The following is an 18,170-nucleotide window of genomic DNA, read 5'->3' as shown; positions in this document are numbered from 1 at the left end:
CAAATCTCTCCATGGCTTCACTCCACCCCATCTTTGTAGCCTCCACCAGTGCCACAACCCTCCAAGGTCTCAGGGCTCATCCAATTCTGCCCTTGAGCATCCCTGATTTTAATTACTCCACCATTGGTGACCATGCTTTCAGCTGCTAAGTCCCCAAGCTCTGGAATCCTCTTTGACTTTCCTTCTTCCTTTAAGACCTCCCTTAAAATCTACCTGCCCTACTTTGCCTTATGTGCCTTGGTGTCTAATTTTTTGTTTTATAATATTGTGAAGCTTTATTAAATTAAAGGTGCTATATAAATGCAGGTTGTTGTTGTTCCATACATTTAAGCTATTGCTCAGAGGACTGTAGGTACTAGCAGCTCCTCACTACAAGCGTGGTAATTAAACAAAACGAGAGAGGAACGCCACCATCCTCCTAACCACAGCATAGGCACACACTGCACCATGTTGAATTGAATTTCCACTGTTTGCAGATGTGAACCTTGAGCAGCAGTAGCTGCTTACCAATGATGGCGAGCACAGAAGCCTGGGTACATGAGTGGGGATTCCAGCTAACACCCTCCACTAGCTTTGGTCCCCAGTCTTAGAGCTTTCTCTGCATCAACCCAGCATTCACTTAAGTGGGGCTATTTGCAATGTGCCAGCCACCTTCTTTGCATTATGGCACTGGTGAACAGAGGCAGCGTTTTCTCAGATATATTAACCTGAGCATTGATGGAGTACATATAAAAACTATTAATGCAATCTAACATAATCAATAGAGTAATATATGCTTTGAAAAATCATAAAAAAGAAGTTTATTTAGATATTTAGACAGTGATTTGCCATCCAGCCTTTGCTATGTTCAGGGTACATTTTATCAACCTAAATCAATGGAAGTAAGAATCAAAATCAATGTTCATGCTGTCCTACATCAAAGACTTCTTCAAACACCGAATATATACTGTTAGCATGAGGTGGGAACGGCAAAGCAAAATAGCCAAGCACATACAAGAACAAAGCACATGTAACTAACACTGAACATGCATTTAAAATAGTATTACAAGAACAGAATTGATGAACTGAATACTGAAACTATATAAAATACATTTTCACCCAGTTTTAACAAATCTTTCTGGCTGAATGCAAATTTCTTGTTTAGCATTTTTTTTGTTACATAGTTCAAAGTTTATCAAGACATGTTACCTGATGGGAGGAACGCGATAAATACATTAAAATAGCACTGACCCAAATGTTAGCACACTAATTGGATGTTGTTCATACTTGACTCTTAGTCTTAGTAGCACCATATTGTGGAAAGCCAAGCTCAGGATCTCGTAAAAAATGTACCAATCCACCCATTACCCACCCCAATGGATACAATTTTACAGAGTTTGCTTCTCTGTAGTTGCTGATTGCGCTGCTTGTAAAAACAGACTATTTAAGCTTCTTTTATTTGCTTATAATGTGGGTTCAGTCCATGAGCAGATTCAGTGTTTACACTGTTATATCTATTTCCGATAGCCTGATGGCAGCTTGTAGACCCAGTTTCAACTAAAACCATTGTTCTGCCACCAGGCTACAGAGAACAGATTTACCACCACAAATGGAAAGCTCTCAGAGCCCAAATTAAAATAGAGAAGCAGTTTTAGTTGACAAACAATTGTCCATTCGGCATTTCTTGAAGTCCAGAGAAACTCCTTAAAATATTTGTATATGTGTGTGAAAGGCATGCTTTAACTTTCAGAGATGTGCATCTAAACAAGCACTCATACAAGTCAGAATCCACGGAAAAAAAAATGGAGGAATGAATAGGCTATACATGCTAGATAGAAAAGATACAAGTTACACATAAAATGAGAGATCACCTCAGTCACTCCAAGAGAAACTCTGGTTGCTGGAAGTTTGGGAGAGCATAAAGACTGTAGACTGTCTGGAAGAAGGCAAGTGTTGTCTTGCCTAGTTCATAGGAGGAACAGGGTGGGGGAAAGAACAGAGTGGAAAGGAGATTAACAGAAGTGTTTCAAGCAGGAGTACAAGTTTGAAGATGTTAAAGAGGGAAGGAAAAGGAAGAGAAGCAAATATAGCTTTAGAGGGTCTCACAAACCAGTTTTGTCATTAAGAAACATCACAAAATTTAAAAACACCAACAGTTTTGCTTTGCTTATACACTATTTCCAGTCAGATGCATCTGAAAACACTGAACAACTAACAATTTTCACCTGATATTTAGCATTTGAAAAATTATTTATTTTTGAAAATACTTTATTTTGGAAGGACTGGCAACTCTTCTTTTAATACCCAGTAAAAATTCTATGTATAGGGGGTTATTATTTTAATTTGAACACCACATTTAGTTTTACAGCAAGTTCTGTAGTCATTAGAAACAAAAAAAGCAAAACAATGTGGATGTTGGAAATCCAAAAAAAAATATTTTGGAAATATTCAGCAGCTCTGGAGGCATCTGTGCAGAGAAGCACCTGTGTGGAGAGGAACAGAATTAACGTTGAGTTGAATATGACTTCCTCAGAGATGAGTTACATTCGAATTGAAACTTTAACTCTGTTTCTCTCTCCACTGATGCTGCCAGACATGCTGAGTATTTTCAGCACTTTGTTTTTAAATCATTAGAAGCCACTCTAATTACTGAAATTGCTGGACTGAAAATAAGCTACCAGTGAATCAGACCAGGCAAAGTTAAGTTCCTTGACTCTTAAATGCAACAGTACACAAATTTATAAGGTGATTTTCTCACTCTCAGCTCTCTCCAAAATGACTGAATCACTCACTTGGCAGCAGTTACTTCTTTCGTGCACCCTCAAGAAACTTGGCTAATCGTCTTCAACTTGGCTCACTTTCTAGATTTAGATGCCAATCCTGGCACTCAACCCAAAGCGAAGGATTTATACCATTGGTTTCAAGTCCTCAGCTGCTAATTTCCCACCCTTTAATTTGTTAACTGTAAACTCAGTGTCATGCTTCCACATATTCGACAGATTTATAAGGGCACACTTTCTTTAGAAATATGCAAAGTTTAATGCATTTACATTGTTGGTTGAGGCTTACTATCGCCAGATATGTTAAAGTATTCTGGAAAGATGAGGAAATCCATATGCTCTGGTTCCCTTTATAAATATATAGACAAGTGTAGAATGTCCCTAAATAGGGGGCATAGATTTAAGCTAAGAGATAGGGGCTTTAGAGGGAAAATGTTTTCACCCAGAGGATGATGGGATCTGGAACTGACTGCCTGCAAGGGTGGTAGAGGCAGAAACCCTGATAACATGTAAAAAGTGCTTGGGTAGGCACTTGAAGTGCAAGACTACGGACCAGGAGCTGAAAAATGGGATACAGCTGGATGTCTACGTGCCAGATGGCACGAACACAATGGGCTGAATAGACTCCTTCTGTGTTGTATATTTCTATGATTTTTATGTTACTCTTGCCTTTCTGTCCTTCACACCCATCAGAAAAGCAGACAACTTTTGCTTTGCTACTTTAGGATCTAGTTATTAGGGTGCTGGAAATGGAAATAGGACTTGGGAGTGAGATTAGGACCTGCTGCAATTGTACTATTGTAGACATAAACCCACTTTAAAAGGTAAAATTTAAAATTCCAGATAGGCAGACCAAATCCACTAGTAATGCTACAAAAAATTACAAATAACAGAATGTAAACAAGTCATCTGTCCTGCAATAAAACATTACAGTCTTTGCTGGGGTCCCAAAGCAATATGTAATATGTTATTGTCCTGAAAATTTCAGCAGAATTTAAGTTTGAATTTACTGGATAGGTTTTCCAAACTTCTCTAAAACATGCAAATGAAGCTGATTCAAAATATTTATTACAGTAAAATAAATTATTGCAGAATTCCATAAATCTGTTTTCTATCCAGTGTTTTCACCCCGCAGTGAGAACACGTATTAAAAAAAAAACTAAGCAAAATGTTTGCAAGGCCTCAATTGTTGAAGTGCTAACTGGAGTTTAGTCTGTATTTTATTACTTATTTCTACTCATTCTCCACCTGAAAACATACAAGTATGTTTGCTAATTGTTTGAACAGAAACAGGACGTGGAGAGCCAGACTGGGTTTTAGATAGATACTCCAGTTTATGTTAAATGGAGGAGGAGGCAACTAATTTTGTACTTCCTCATCAGACTGGTTCAGTCGAAGTGGCTTTTGCTTCCGGAGCCATAAGGTGGGCTTGTCAACCCTTTGAAATTAGATTTTAATGCTCAAAATCATGGAAAATCAGCACAAGAGAATGCATTACTCCCTTGAGTTTGTCAGGGTTAATTGTGTTGCAGTGTTTGAGAGATAGGTGAAAATTAATTTCTTCTGCAGAATCTCAATTAGAAGCTAGATAATCACAGGTCATTGTTCCAAGAGGAACACATTTTCTTACTAGGAACAGCAGCAAGTGGGCTTGGAACACTCAAAAAATCCCTGTATCTTAATGGTATCTTTTTTTATCTGTTCAGATAATTAAGAAAATCATACTCAGCCACTGAAAATAAAACATGTTTTTTTTTTCCAGATTTTTTTCAAACAGGTTCTTAGTTGAAATCTGAGATATAACAGGGACTAACTTAACAGATTTTTAAGGTATCTTGACGAAGAGGGAATGATTAAAGTTTTTACAATTTTTTCACCGAAACATAAGGTCAATGTTCATATGTTTGAAATACAAATGATCACAACTGACCAAACAGCACTGTTATAACGGAGGAAAAGGTTTCCTGCTGCTCACTAATTAATATCACTAGAAGAATGTTTACTAAGAGATACCAACAGCAAAAAAAAGTACAATTTTCCATTAGCAAACTGTTTTTCTTTCCTGAAATATATTTTAGAAAGTCCAAAGTTGTGACACAAACCACCGTCGAATGGAAGGTAAGCAATTACTTCAGATTACAGCAGTATTATAATACCTTGTCATTTCTGTATTCCTTTAGTTAGTTATTTACTGTAACAGTTTTCAAATAGTCACCACTGACAAGAATACACAAATACATACTTTTAAAGAAGGGGTCATATTTTCATGTTTCAACACCTACCTGCAGCCTGCCTTTCTCAAGTGGCTTGCTAAAGAGTTTTACCACAACATCAGGCACCAAACTAACAGTTATTAATAAAATTATAACCAGCCACGCTGAAACAGAAGTCAGCATCTGTGCAAACACATAGTACATTCTTTGTTGCTTCAGGAAAGGCCTATTGGAAAGAAATTAAAATAATTAGGTTCAGTATTTCTTAAGTCACACACAATTCACATGCAAAGAAGTGAGCAAAGTATGTTTGCACAGAGGTTTTTTTATACTTCTTTCGAAGGTTGATATAGATCTGATATAACAGCCTAGACAATTTACAGGGAATACTGTTAAAATAAGCACTCAACCTGTGATATTTATCAACAATCTGGTCAAACTTCCAGAGATGCAGATGCACACTATATGAATTATAGAAGTATTCCAGCTCAATTATATCTTCAAAATTGGCACCAAAAATAAAGCCGTACATAAATATAATGATCAAATTGAATGCCACCAACATTTTGGGTACTCAATAGAACTCATGTTAGGATGGAAGAATTTGTGTTCTTCCATAGATCCTGAAAGCAAAGCCCGTTTAAAATGCAATTGATTTCTGCAAATTTAGCAAAATATTGATATTCCAGAAATGCAGAATTATAGCACAAATTTCACATATTATTTAAATGCCTAGCAGAAAGCAGAATTAACAAATTATGTTGTGGTAATGACACTATAAAACTCCAGTGTTCAAAATCTTAAATGTGCTCTTGTATTCTCTCGTCAAATTTACATTCTCTCATAACTCATGTGCTTCTTGGAGATCAGTACAACAGAAATAGTATTAAATTGAAAGTAATAAATATGGGATCATCACGCTGTTTTAATAATGAAATCGCTATCTACCAAAATGGAGAAATATGCTGTTAGATCTGGGGCCAAAAAATATTTCATAAACCAAGCCATTTTAAAAAAAACACTCCTCTTTGATCACATTGCAGGAGTCGAAACACAAGTTTTGACAAGGTGTAGTTTTCTTAAATGGTATTGCAGGTATTTATATTCACTTACCATATGGCGCCACCCCAAATCAAAGAAAAGGTGACAAAAAAGGCTAAAGAACCCCATATTACAAAGTGGTTGACCCATGTCCAGTATCGAGTGTCCAATACAAGCTGAAAATATAATAAAAGAATGATGGAAATTGAAGGCTATGCAATCAAAACCAAATACCCTAATTACTTGCATGCATTATTTTTTGTTATTGCTCTACACTTTAAAACTAAAATTAGTTATGCAAGCAAAATATTCAGATAAAAACACAAATATAAAACAAATACAAGTTCAAAGTCATAATGCTTACGTGTTCAACTAATTCAGAATATGCCACAAGAGTAAAGGCAAATGAAAGTTTGCTGCAGTAACGTAAGTATTCTTTGCCTGAGCCAGTGTTGAAAGTTGGTGGTGCCAAACTTTCAGCTTCCCGGAAATAAGTTCAAATAGGATTGCTTCTATTTGACATAGAATAAGGGTGAAATACAGGAAAGATCTGGTTCATTTATAAACGAAGGTACAGATCAAAAAGTATAATACTGCGGATGTTGGAACATGAAATGCTGGAAACACTGAGCAGATCTGGCAGCATCTGTGGAGAGAGAGTTAATGTTTCAGGTTTTGTGGCTATCAGAAAGGTCACAGATCTGAAATCTTAGCTGTTTCTCTCTCCACAAAGTATGTCCAGTATTATAGTACTGATCAAGAGTTAGTTTAAGGTTCAGCCATCAGTTCTCCAAATGCTGTCTAAATACTGAGAGAAAAGGAAGTGTTTGCCAGCAAGTCAGAGACTCCCTTGATTCCCTTAGTGTCCAAAAATCAGATCTGCCAGTAAAATGCAAGACTCCAAAAGGACTATGGGTACTTTTACTCCATCATAACCAAAGCTCCAGGTAGTACAGGTAGAATTAAGAGAAGTGTAAAATAAATGTTACACCAGCTAGTTGTTTTGTGTTAAGAGATATAATTAAGATTATTTTTATGTTAAAGAGCCATGCTTAAAACAAAATTAACAAAACTGAATAATCCCCTTTTAAACAAGTGGGCCTATTTCTGTGATTCAAAGTCATTAAGGCACACTGGGTTTTAATAATAGTTTGTTAAGTTGAACAATCCATGCTGGAGTTTAAGGAGCTCCATATACATCAGCTCGTAAATCTCCTGAGAGAAGTATGCCAAAGCAAGAGATTTACCTAATTTCCTGAAGGCTTATGCATTATATAGCTGACTCACTGCTTGGCTATACTACAGCTACTACATACATGAGTTGCTCTGCATTATCTGTTGAGCAAACTAATATCCTACAATGACAGTGATTATTTTTTCCTTTCTTTCAGACAGCAAAAATTCTTTGACCAAGAATAACATTTCCAATTTAATTCTTCAGGGTTGCCAAATTTGTGCTGTGGAGTGCAGTCACTGGGAAAAATAACAAGAGCCAAAACATTTCATGTGCCATCTCTCCAGCCAGCAGAAGACACACTGTCATCCTGCCAGTCTGCTGCACTACTCAGCAGTGCAGAGCACATTCACAAACAGTCCCATTCAGTACTTTTTTCCCTTTAGCTAGGAGCAGTTTCAAAAAAAAAAGGAATCAAACAGGACCTTGAGAATATTTAGATAAAATGAAAACCTAAAGATGAACAAAGAAAAAATTGAGTAATAGTGTCAGACATGCACACAGTTCAGGGGCGCTACAGTTCTTATTTGTACTATGAATATACAAGGGGCATTTCAGAAACGTGAAAATATATAATAAAGGAATTATTATATATGGGAAGGAAAGGTTACTAAATCTGGCATTATTTATTCATGCACAGGATGTGGATATTGCCAGCAATTATTGCCTATCCCCAATTGTCCTTGATACAATGAGTGGCTTGCTAGGCCATTCCAGATGGCAGTTAAGAGTTAACTGCTCTATCTTGCCATGGCTCTGGAGTGAAATAAAGGCCCTCCAGCAAGGCCACAGTAGGTTTCCTTCCCAGATGGCTTTTTACGACAATTTGGTAGTTTCAAGGTTACCATTATTGATATTAGCTTATTTCCCCCCAGGTTTATGCAATAAACAGAATTAAAGTCCTGAGCTGCTGGGTGAGATTTGAACTCATGGGCAGAATATTGGCCGGCGTGTAAAATGATGCATGATGACGTCGGTCGTGCATCCCGGTGTCATTTCGCTATGTCGTTCAGCGGGCACATGCCAGAGGCAGCTGTGTGTCCGCCGCACTGTCAGCGGCCTATTAAGGCCTTTAAAAAAGCAACTAAAGTTGTTAGCAACGCTGCCCGTCTAACTTTAAGGTTAGCGGGCAGGCGATGAGCCCAAGCGGCCTTCGCGTTTTTCAGGAAACCTCATCCACAGGCGGGATGAGGTTTCCTGAAGGATTTTGAAAATAATTAATTAAATTTTGCTAAATTCACATGTCCCAGCTCATGTGACACTGTCACATGATGGAACATGTTTAAATAATTTTTTTTTACCTGCTTTATTAAAAAGTTTTATCATCAACTTAATCTCCCTGAGGCGGCTCTGGGAGATTGCTGTGCTCAAAGAGCACAGGACCCGACTCTCCCTCCTCCCCCGGCCCGCACAGGTAGCGCTGAGCGCTATGGAACACGTATTACGCTGGGTGGGCCTTGATTGGCCCGTCCGCATAAAATGGCAGCACGCAGCCAATCGCGGGCAGCGATTGGCTCCGCGCCTGCCCCTGCACGCCCAGCCGACATAGGTAAGATTCAGCCCCGTGTCTCTGGATTATTAGTGCGGGCCTCTGGGTTACTAATCCACTGTGTCACTGTACCCAACAAGGTTAGTACTGTCTTTGTAGGAAGATTTACACAAAGTCCCCCTCTGCTTTATTTTAACACTTTAGCCTTGGGTTAACACCCATGTTGAAAGTGGAGGAATTTTACATGACTGCATTAAGCATTTGTACTAGGACAGCATCAATAGTAGTTCCAAAAGACAAACTTCCAAAAGACAAACAAATCAGTTCATTACTAAACTGTACACTTTCAGGTTCTCTGCAGCTTCTTAATTAGGATAGAGAAACCAGCTCGGATGATCCAATTTCTGCATCGATGTTGCCAGGTGCTTCAGTGGTCCAGTTCCAAGTCTCCTAAGATTTTTTACTTCATACTTCCTAGGACATACCTAGGTTGCCTACAATATTAGGTAATGTTTCCTGTTGTCATTGTTATTTGATGGAAATCATTTTTGATCAACTTTGTGGTTTGGAGAGGAATTTTCTAGAATTATTCTTCTCCCTGAATTTGCCCAGGATTAAAATCTGTTTCTTCTTTTCTCTCTCAGGAGATTATAAAGATTTTGGTAGGTGCTGAGTATTGTAGGCTTGTAAAACTCACTGAATGGGACAGTCTTGACAGACCAACTAACCTTTGTCAACTTACCTCTATTGCAGATTTATGCTCAGTACCTGCCACACCGATGCAGCTGAGGCCAGCAACTCAGCAGACTTAGAAAATTCATATTGGTGTTGTATTCTATGGTGCTCAGCTTTGAGTTGATTAGTTTTACATAGTCTGTGGAATGTAAAATCAGTACTGCAGAGCAGAGATCTGCTATAATCACAGCATGCTACCGAGGTGTAGTTCAGAATTAATGTCACCTTCCTTAGAGGAAAAAGATAGATGTCTTCATAATGCCAATGCAAGGCTGAAGCATTTGTAACCATCTTTAGCCAGAAGTGCTGATTGGATAATCCAAATGATCTTTAGCTAATTAGATTCATTCCGCACTATACCAAGAAACAGTTGATAGCACTGGATAGAGTAGAGGCTATGGGTTCCGACAACATATTGTCTGTAGTACTGAAGACTTGTGCTCCAGAACTAGCAACATCCCTAGCCAAGCTAAAACATTAGCATCTAGGTGACACTGTAGAAAATTGTATATTTTGTCCCAAAAAAGCAGGATAAATCTAGTTCAGCCGATTACCTCTCCAACAGTCTACTCTCAATCAGCAAAGTGTTGGAAAGTGCTAACAAGCAGCACTTATTCACCAATAGCCTGTGCACAGTCGGGGTTCCGCCAGGACAATTCAGCTACAGACCTCATTACAGTCTTGGTTCAAACATAGACAAAGGAGCTGAATTCTAAAGGTGAAGTGAGAGCGACTGCCCTCAACATCAAGGCTGCATTTGACAAGTGCTGCATTAAGGAGCCCTAGCAAAATGGAAGTCAATAGGAATCGGGGAAAACTCTCCACTGGTTGGAGTCATGCCCAGCAAAAAGGAAGATGGTTGTGGTCGTTGGAGGCCAATCTCAGTTCCAGCACATCTCTTGCAGGGTACTGTCTTAGGTCCAGACATCTTCAGCTGCTTCATCAATGAATTTCCTCCAACATAAAATCAAAGCTGGGGTTGTTTGCAAATTATTGCACAGTGTTCAGTACCATTTGAAAATCTTCAGACACTGAAGCATACCTACATGCAGCAAGACCTGGACAATATCCAGGCTTGGGCTGATAAATGGCAAGTAACATTCATGCCACGTAAGCACCAGGCAGTGACCATCACCAACAAGAGAGAATCTAACCATCTTCTCGTGACATTCAATGGCATTACCATCACTGAATACCCAGCATCAACATCATGCAGTTCTTATCATTGACCAGAAACTGAACTGACTATATAAATACTGTGGCTACAAGAGCAGGTCTGAGGCTGGCAATTCTGCAATGAGGAACTCACTTCCTGCCTCCCCAAAGCCTGTCCACTATCTACAAGGGACAGGTCAGGAGTGTGATGGAATACTCTACACTTGCCTGGATGAGTGAAGCTCCAACAACACTCAAGAAGCTCAACACCATCTAGGACAAAGCAGCCCGCTTGATTGGCACCTGATCCACCACCTTAAACATTGACTCCCTTAATCATGGATGCACAGTGACTATAGGATGCACCATCTACAAGGTGCACTACCGCAACTCACCAATGCTCCTTCGACAGCACCGTCCAAATCTGCGACCTCTACCACCCAGAAGGACATGGGCAGCAGATGAATGGGAACACCACCACCTGCATGTTCTCCTCCAAGCCACACAGACTTGGAATATATCATGGTTCCTGCACTGGTCACTTCGTCAAAATCCTGGAAACTCCCTCCCTAACAGCAATGTGGGTGTACCTGCACCACATGGACTGCAGTTAATCAAGGCAGCTCAGCACCATGCTCTCCTGGACGATTAGAGATAGGCAATAAATGCTGGCCTTGCCAGCAATGCCTACATTCCCTAAATGAATAAAAATTACAGCTTCTGATTTTAAACATGAATACATAATTAAGGCAGAATTTCCATCTACTGATAAGTATTACATGACCTTGATAAAAACTTGAGATAAAGCTGCGCTGGGGCAGAGAGTACGAAAGAATGCAACAAACTAAAAATAACTATTTTCACCTCTCCCATAGATTTTCAATAAACAAACAAGTTTAAAAAATACATACCTTCAGATTAACTGTAAATACCAAAACAGTAAAGACAATTGTCCCAAAACTCCAGTTTCCATAAACCTGCATAGATAACAAAGTCAAACACTACATTCCAGCTGAATACACAAAAGGTTAAATAAGGTTCCTAAGGGATGCAGCCAGCTTTTAATTCAATTTTAAAATCCAAAATTAAACAACATTTAAAAAAAAATCTGATTAATTAACTTATTACAAATACCTGTAGGGCCTTTCAGTATACAAAGCACAATACAAAACAAAGCACTCTTTGTAGTCAATGTTGCTATGCACTGTGCAACAATCAATGTAAACAAAATTGTTCAGTACAGTTGCTAGGGGAATGAAAACTTTTTTTTGGGACACATCTCTGCCCAGGTCCTTCTTCAGGGTGGAATGCTTTTCGGTTTTCAACAAGGAAAAGTTTAGCAGGTCTCAATTTGTTAACATGAGTAATAAAGTATTATGAAAAATCTCCATCAAAATAACCTATTTATGTGTGGCACACAAGTTGGATGCAAATTTGTGTCAATGACTGCACCCTATTAAGTCACCAATATCACCAACAGGAGGCTCTACCCCTCATTGTGTAAGAATCTGAGGAAGAGCTCTCAAACTTTCCTTTTTCACACAACTTAATGGTTGGCTCAAAAGCAAGACAAGTGGGCGCCTAAGTGCTGTTCAAAGCTTCATAAAGAGGAGGTAATACTTTCACAGAATTAGTTACTTTCAAAGTAATGGAACACCACAATAAGATTCTACGACATTGTGGAGGTGATGCTGTCCTTCAATGAAACATTAAACAAAGACTATCTGTTCCTATGATTCAAAAGGGCATTGAGATCCCCTGACTAGCTAAAGATATTCTCCCAACCAATAATTTGCTTAAGGCTGTCTGATCATTTATATATTTGCTGTTTATGGGAACTGGCTGCGCAAAAAAATGGCTACTGTATTTCCCTATATATAGGAAACTGCATGTCAAAGTAAATAATTATATCTAAAGTGCTGTGGATGCTTCTAAAGAACTGGCAAATTCCTTTAGGTATGAAGTAAATAAAATGAAAATACAAAATATTTAATTAACATAGCAAAATCACTACTGAACTTGATTTTAAAACTGATGCCGTTATTCACAAACTGCTTAATGATCAAAGTTGACAGATTAATAATGAATATAGTTCTGTACTGACCAGACCATTCTCTGCAAGGGTTGATTTGTCGTAGAAGAAATAAGCTCCAAAGAAAAATACTAGGCCATTGAACAGCCCCAGAAATGTCCAATAAAGGAAAGGTTTCCATTGTAGCAATGCATTATTGGCAATATTCCTGCATAAGGTGTAAATAAAATTTAAAAGATCAGCCATGGCACATCTATACTAAGATTTCAGAGTTGACTATTGCTGAAAGAGACGTGCTGTCGATGCTTTTCGTCTTGTACTCATCAGGACAGATACAAGAATACCAAATTTCAAAGGGAGCAACAATTTACACTGTATGAGGAAAGGGGTGCTGATTGGTTGGTAAGTCAGCTCTGATTGGTGAAGACATTGCCAGGTTTGCCCTGATGAATGCAAGACAAACAGCTTCGACAGCATGTTTTTTAAAGCAATATTCAACTTCTGTACTATCAAGCAACTATTTCAGATTCGCTCAGAACATTGCTTAATGTATTGACAGAAAATGGAAAAGCATATCACAGAATCACAGTGCAGAAGAGTCCCTTCGGCCCATCAAGTCTGCACCGACACGTGAGAAACACCTGACCTACCTACCTAATCCCATTTACCAGCACTTGGCCCATAGCCTTGAATGTTATGACGTGCCAAGTGCTCATCCAGGTAAAGGATGTGAGGCAACCCGCCTCCACCACCCTCCCAGGCAGTGCATTCCAGACTGTCACCACCCTCTAGGTAAAAAAGGTTTTCCTCACATCCCCCCTAAAACTCCTGCCCCTCACCTTGAACTTATGCCCCCTTGTGACTGACCCTTCAACTAAGGGGAACAGCTGCTCCCTATCTACCCTATCCATGCCCCTCATTATCTTGTACACCTCGATCAGCTCGCCCCTCAGTCTTCTCTGCTCCAACGAAAACAACCCAAGTCTATCCAACTCCTCTTCATAACTTAAATGTTTCATCCCAGGCAACATTCTGATGAATCTCCTCTGCACCCCCTCCAGTGCAATCACATCCTTCCTATAATGTGGCGAACAGAACTGCACACAGCACTCCAGCTGTGGCCTCACCAAGATTCTATACAACTCCAACATGACCTCCCTACTTTTGTAACCTATATGTGGCATACATTATCTGTACTTAAGAGCTGCTGAACACCAGTGACTGAAATGGACACAATGACAAATCTTAATACAAATCAGAAGATATTTAAAGTTCTTGGCCTGTGTACATTGCTCCGAAGTGTGCTTTGCCAAAACAGTAGCACAAACTGCCAAAGATATAACTGATAAAGTACCAGTCCTTCTGAAGCATGAGATTCATGCTTCCTGAGGTTAGGGCTGTTAGGAAATAGGGATAGTTTAAGTAAGTTACATTGGTATTTGCAGGTGTTAGGAATGAGTTTTAGCTTTAATGTTTAAGTTTGAATTGTATTTCCGTATGTGTGCTAAGAAAAGGTCAAGTTGAGTTTTAGTTTCACTTTAAAATGTACCTGCCTTTCTAATGAGAGTTCACGGCTGCAAGAGAAGTTAAGCAAACACAAGAGTAGAAAAACTGGGCTGTTGCCTAGCAACAGGGGTCCAGAGAGGCAGGTCCCTTCCACAGACACAGAATAAACTAGAAACAGCAGTTTTTGAGTTCAGTTTTGAAGACAGCTACCAAGCAGAAGCAACTAGAAAGGACAGATAGCCAGTTCCAAGCTAAAGTTGGTTGAAAGTGGCTGCCAGAGAGAAACTGGAGCAAAAGGAACAGATAGTAAGTCCCAAAACTAAAGAGAAAAGCCGCCAAAAGTCCAGGGGAGTGGAACAGGATACAGTCCCAAGACGACCTTCTAGTCAAAGGAAGGACAAGAACCTAGAAAAGGTCCTGTTAAGTGAAGTTAAGCGTTAGGAGCAAAGAAAGGCTCCAAGCCTCAAGCTTAAAGAGGTAAAGGCTTGGGAAAAGTCAGGAGGTCCAAAGAGGGAAGTGAAGGTCTGTAACTCTTTGCTATCGGCTTACAAAGCAGTGTTGACAGCTGAGTCAGTGAGACAGAGTGCATGGAGGAAAGCTTGAATGCGTGTGGTGACCCAGGGGAGAGGAACATTGGAAGGAGTTCGAAACCCTGGAGGTGGACCCTTGCGGAAGGCATCTGAGAGAGAGTGTCGGTTTGGGAGAAGATTCCAAAGCGAGTTCTTGGAGAGTGGAGATTAGAAGCTCTCATGTGAAAGACAGAGTTCAGTGAGACCGGTTGGCTCAAGGTGTGACAAGTGTTTGGGGGGAGTTGAGGAGAGATCCATAGCATCTATTGGGGTGACATCTGACACTTGGTTTCAGAGTGTGATGTGCTTGACCACAGGTTGCCTATTGGTTTACATAGACTGTGTACTTACTGTGAACATTAGAATACAAGATAGCTTTTGTAATTTGTGTTATCCTTACAAATCTGTATATATCTGTAAAGGTATAGTTGTGCGTGGAGTATTGTAATATAGTTCATATTTTCTTGTATAATAAATATTTTATGCTTTTGTTAAAAGATCATTAGCTGACTCCAGTGACTCTGTTCAGTAGCCCCTCTCCATGTTTCTAAACAAACAAATAAAAGTTAGGATCTATCAAGCTGGGTTCCACCCTGGGATCATTAGTGAACCAGATGGGCTTTTATAACTATCTGGTAGTAGCATTCACCACTGCTGATACTAACTTTTTAATTCCAGATTTAATTAACTAAATTTAAATTCCCCAACTGTTGGGTGGGATTTGAACTCACTTCTCCAAATCATTCATCCAAGGCCTCTGGATTATTAGTCCAGTAACATTAACCATTATGCTACAATGACTGCAAAGAAATCTGAATAGTTGGCCAAGAAACTTGTCATGAATGATATTTCCATGTTCAATCTACAACAGTAATACAAACTCACCAGAAGACAGTAGTGAAAAAACAGCAATGCTTGTTTTGTCTATATCATTGCCATGAAAGCTCAACTGAATGTTGCTCTATGTTGTGGCACTTCAAATGGACAATGCCCTAAAACCCAACATCTCAAAACATGCACTGAATCAATATCCACCTACAAATAACCAACTGGAATTATATAGTTCTTTTTACATGGTAAAATGTCCCTCGGCACTTTACAGGGGTGTTATCCAGCAAAATTCGACACAAGTCACACAGGAGATATTAAGATATTACATACTCTGGTGGGATTTCCCCAAATTTGAACTATGTGCGGTAGCGGACGGGTAAAACGCCATTTTGCCAGCCGGCTGTGATGGCAGGTTTTCATGTCATCTCGTCTCAAACCCGCTTCATTATTTATGCACTCCCGGAAAACACACCGTTTCCAGAGCGGGCGGGCTCTCATGCACCTGCCCGCCATCACCCCATCGCTGCATCACGCTGGATGGCATGTTTAAAGTCCAGCCACAAGCACAGCGCTCATAGCTTCCAGCTCACCACTGCTGCACGGAAGACATGGCCCTGTAACTGAAGAACACTGCAGCCCCCCGGTTTAACGATAGGTCTCTCGAGCGACTTTTGGATGCCATGGAGGCCCGCCGGGATGCCCTGTACCCCTGCTCTGGGCACAGGATGGGCAGCAACGTGACCAATCTGGCTTAGGGGGCATTGGCAGCGGTGGTCAGCATCAACACTCAGTGCCGTAAGAGAGTGAATGATCTCCTCCGTTCCGCCACGGTAAGTCACTCTTCTCACCACTCTCATTCTCAAATCTAGCACACATCCACAGGGACCTCACTCAATGCCAGTTCAAGGGACATCACCATTCACTCTCTCACATTCACCATCATTGTCCTCATCCTGTCCACGGGGCCACTCAACACCCAAACAGGCCAGGCATTCTTGTCATCTGGCCTGGCAGGCATCCTGCTTACATTTTCTCCATCTGTATCCATGCAGGGCAAGCTGGCACACAATAAAAGAAAGAGATCACAGAATGGTGGCAGAATGCCCAAAATCAAAGTCCTCGCAGACTTTGAAAACAGAGCCATCCAGCTGGACGGCGAGGATCTGGACCGGTCCTGTGCTGACGGTGAAGTTGGCTCTGCTCTACCAAGAGAGGATCCAGCAGTGCAACATCCATCAGGTGACCATGCCGTAAGTGAGCCACTTACCCATGCACTAATCATTTCTACTCGCTTTCGCAGGCAAATCTGCAAAACAGCTGACAGGGTCCATGACCCAGGGCCTCCAATCAAGCCCTGAAGGCACCTCAGGAGAGGAATCTGTTGAAATCCCAATTGAAGACCTGTCACAGTGCTCACACTCACCCTCCACCAGCGCAGAGACACACACCTCGGTAGGAGTAGAGTAGCCTCGGGATCACAATCTGGTGAGCACATCGCAGTGTCTGATCCACTGCAGGCGGTGGCAGGGACTTCCCAGCTGTCCAGTACTCGGAGGACTGCTGGAGGCCAGAACGTTGCTGAGTCTGAGTCAGATGACTAACCTCTGTACTCGGTCATGTTGCTGGAGCTGCAAAGGCAAGCTCGGGGACATCAGGAAGGGGTGCCCGCTGCACTCCTCTAATTGCAAGGCACAATGGAGGAGTCCATCCACCTTCATTCTGAGGTGATACCACCGGCATGCCAATGCACCGAGGTTAACAAGGAGCCATAGGCAGGGAGACATTCGTGGGAGTTTATTGACAATAGTGAACAGTATGTACAAGTGATTAACACCCGTGCCCAGGCTGTGCAATCTCTAAAAGAGTTAATTCTCCTTAAGTGTCCTAACCCTCCAATACATCTTGGTCCTCCCCAGGCACCCACAGCGGAGGTGGAGGTGGAGGTGGCCTGCTGGTAGGATGGCGGCCACCATGAAGACCCTGGTCCAGGACTTCGCTCCTTCACAGCTGCACAGGCTCAACTCCATTTCTGATGCCATAGTTGGCCTCCAACAGTGCTTACGCGAGAGGGGTGCCAGGCCGCTCGATCTCTCTCCAGCTACCCCTGCTCCTCAAGGAGTCAGCCTGGGGCCCTCGAGCACCCATAGGAGGGGGATCCGCAGGTGCACACTCCGGGCCCATCCATCCAGGTGACTCAGAGTGTCCGGCCCATCCGACTCCCCTCGTCCTGTGGAGCTAGAACTGCTGAGGTCACAGGAAGAGGGGGGTGCCATTGCTGCACAGCAAGACCCTGAAAGCAGGCCGGGGCCCTCCAAGTCTCAGCCCTCCAGAGGACGCCTGCCAAGGTCATCACAGACAGTGCGTCACAGTCAGCAGGCTGCCTCCACCTCCGCTGTGGGTGTCCGGGGAGCACCAAGATGTAGTGGAGGGTTAGGACAGTTAAGGAGAATTAACTCTTTTAGAGATTGCACAGCCTGGGCATGGGTGTTAATCACTTGTACATACTGTTCACTATTGTCAATAAGCTCCCATGAATGTCTCTCTGCCTATGACTCCTTGTTCTGATGAGCAGTGTTTATGTCACTCAGGTGTGAAACCTTTCTGCA

At 41.1% G+C, this 18,170-nt stretch overlaps 1 protein-coding gene across 4 annotated transcripts in view; it reads right to left on the bottom strand.

The window, feature by feature from the left end:
* Window positions 1-18,170, bottom strand: part of atp11c (ATPase phospholipid transporting 11C (ATP11C blood group)) — a 155,521-nt gene that overhangs the window by 19,495 nt on the left and 117,856 nt on the right. For 3 of the 4 annotated variants that reach the window (XM_078547698.1, XM_078547699.1, XM_078547700.1), the window contains exons 25-28: window positions 12,731-12,866; window positions 11,538-11,603; window positions 6,086-6,189; window positions 5,042-5,198 (exon numbers count right to left, since the gene is read on the bottom strand). In XM_078547698.1, coding sequence (XP_078403824.1) covers window positions 5,042-5,198; window positions 6,086-6,189; window positions 11,538-11,603; window positions 12,731-12,866 — 463 coding nt within the window. The remainder of the gene's footprint in view (window positions 1-5,041; window positions 5,199-6,085; window positions 6,190-11,537; window positions 11,604-12,730; window positions 12,867-18,170) is intronic. The other variant, XM_078547701.1, reaches the window with a different exon arrangement.

Source organism: Cetorhinus maximus, chromosome 8 (assembly GCF_964194155.1).
Source record: "Cetorhinus maximus chromosome 8, sCetMax3.hap1.1, whole genome shotgun sequence".
NCBI lineage: Eukaryota > Metazoa > Chordata > Chondrichthyes > Lamniformes > Cetorhinidae > Cetorhinus > Cetorhinus maximus.
This window is presented reverse-complemented; position numbering and strand designations above follow the sequence as displayed.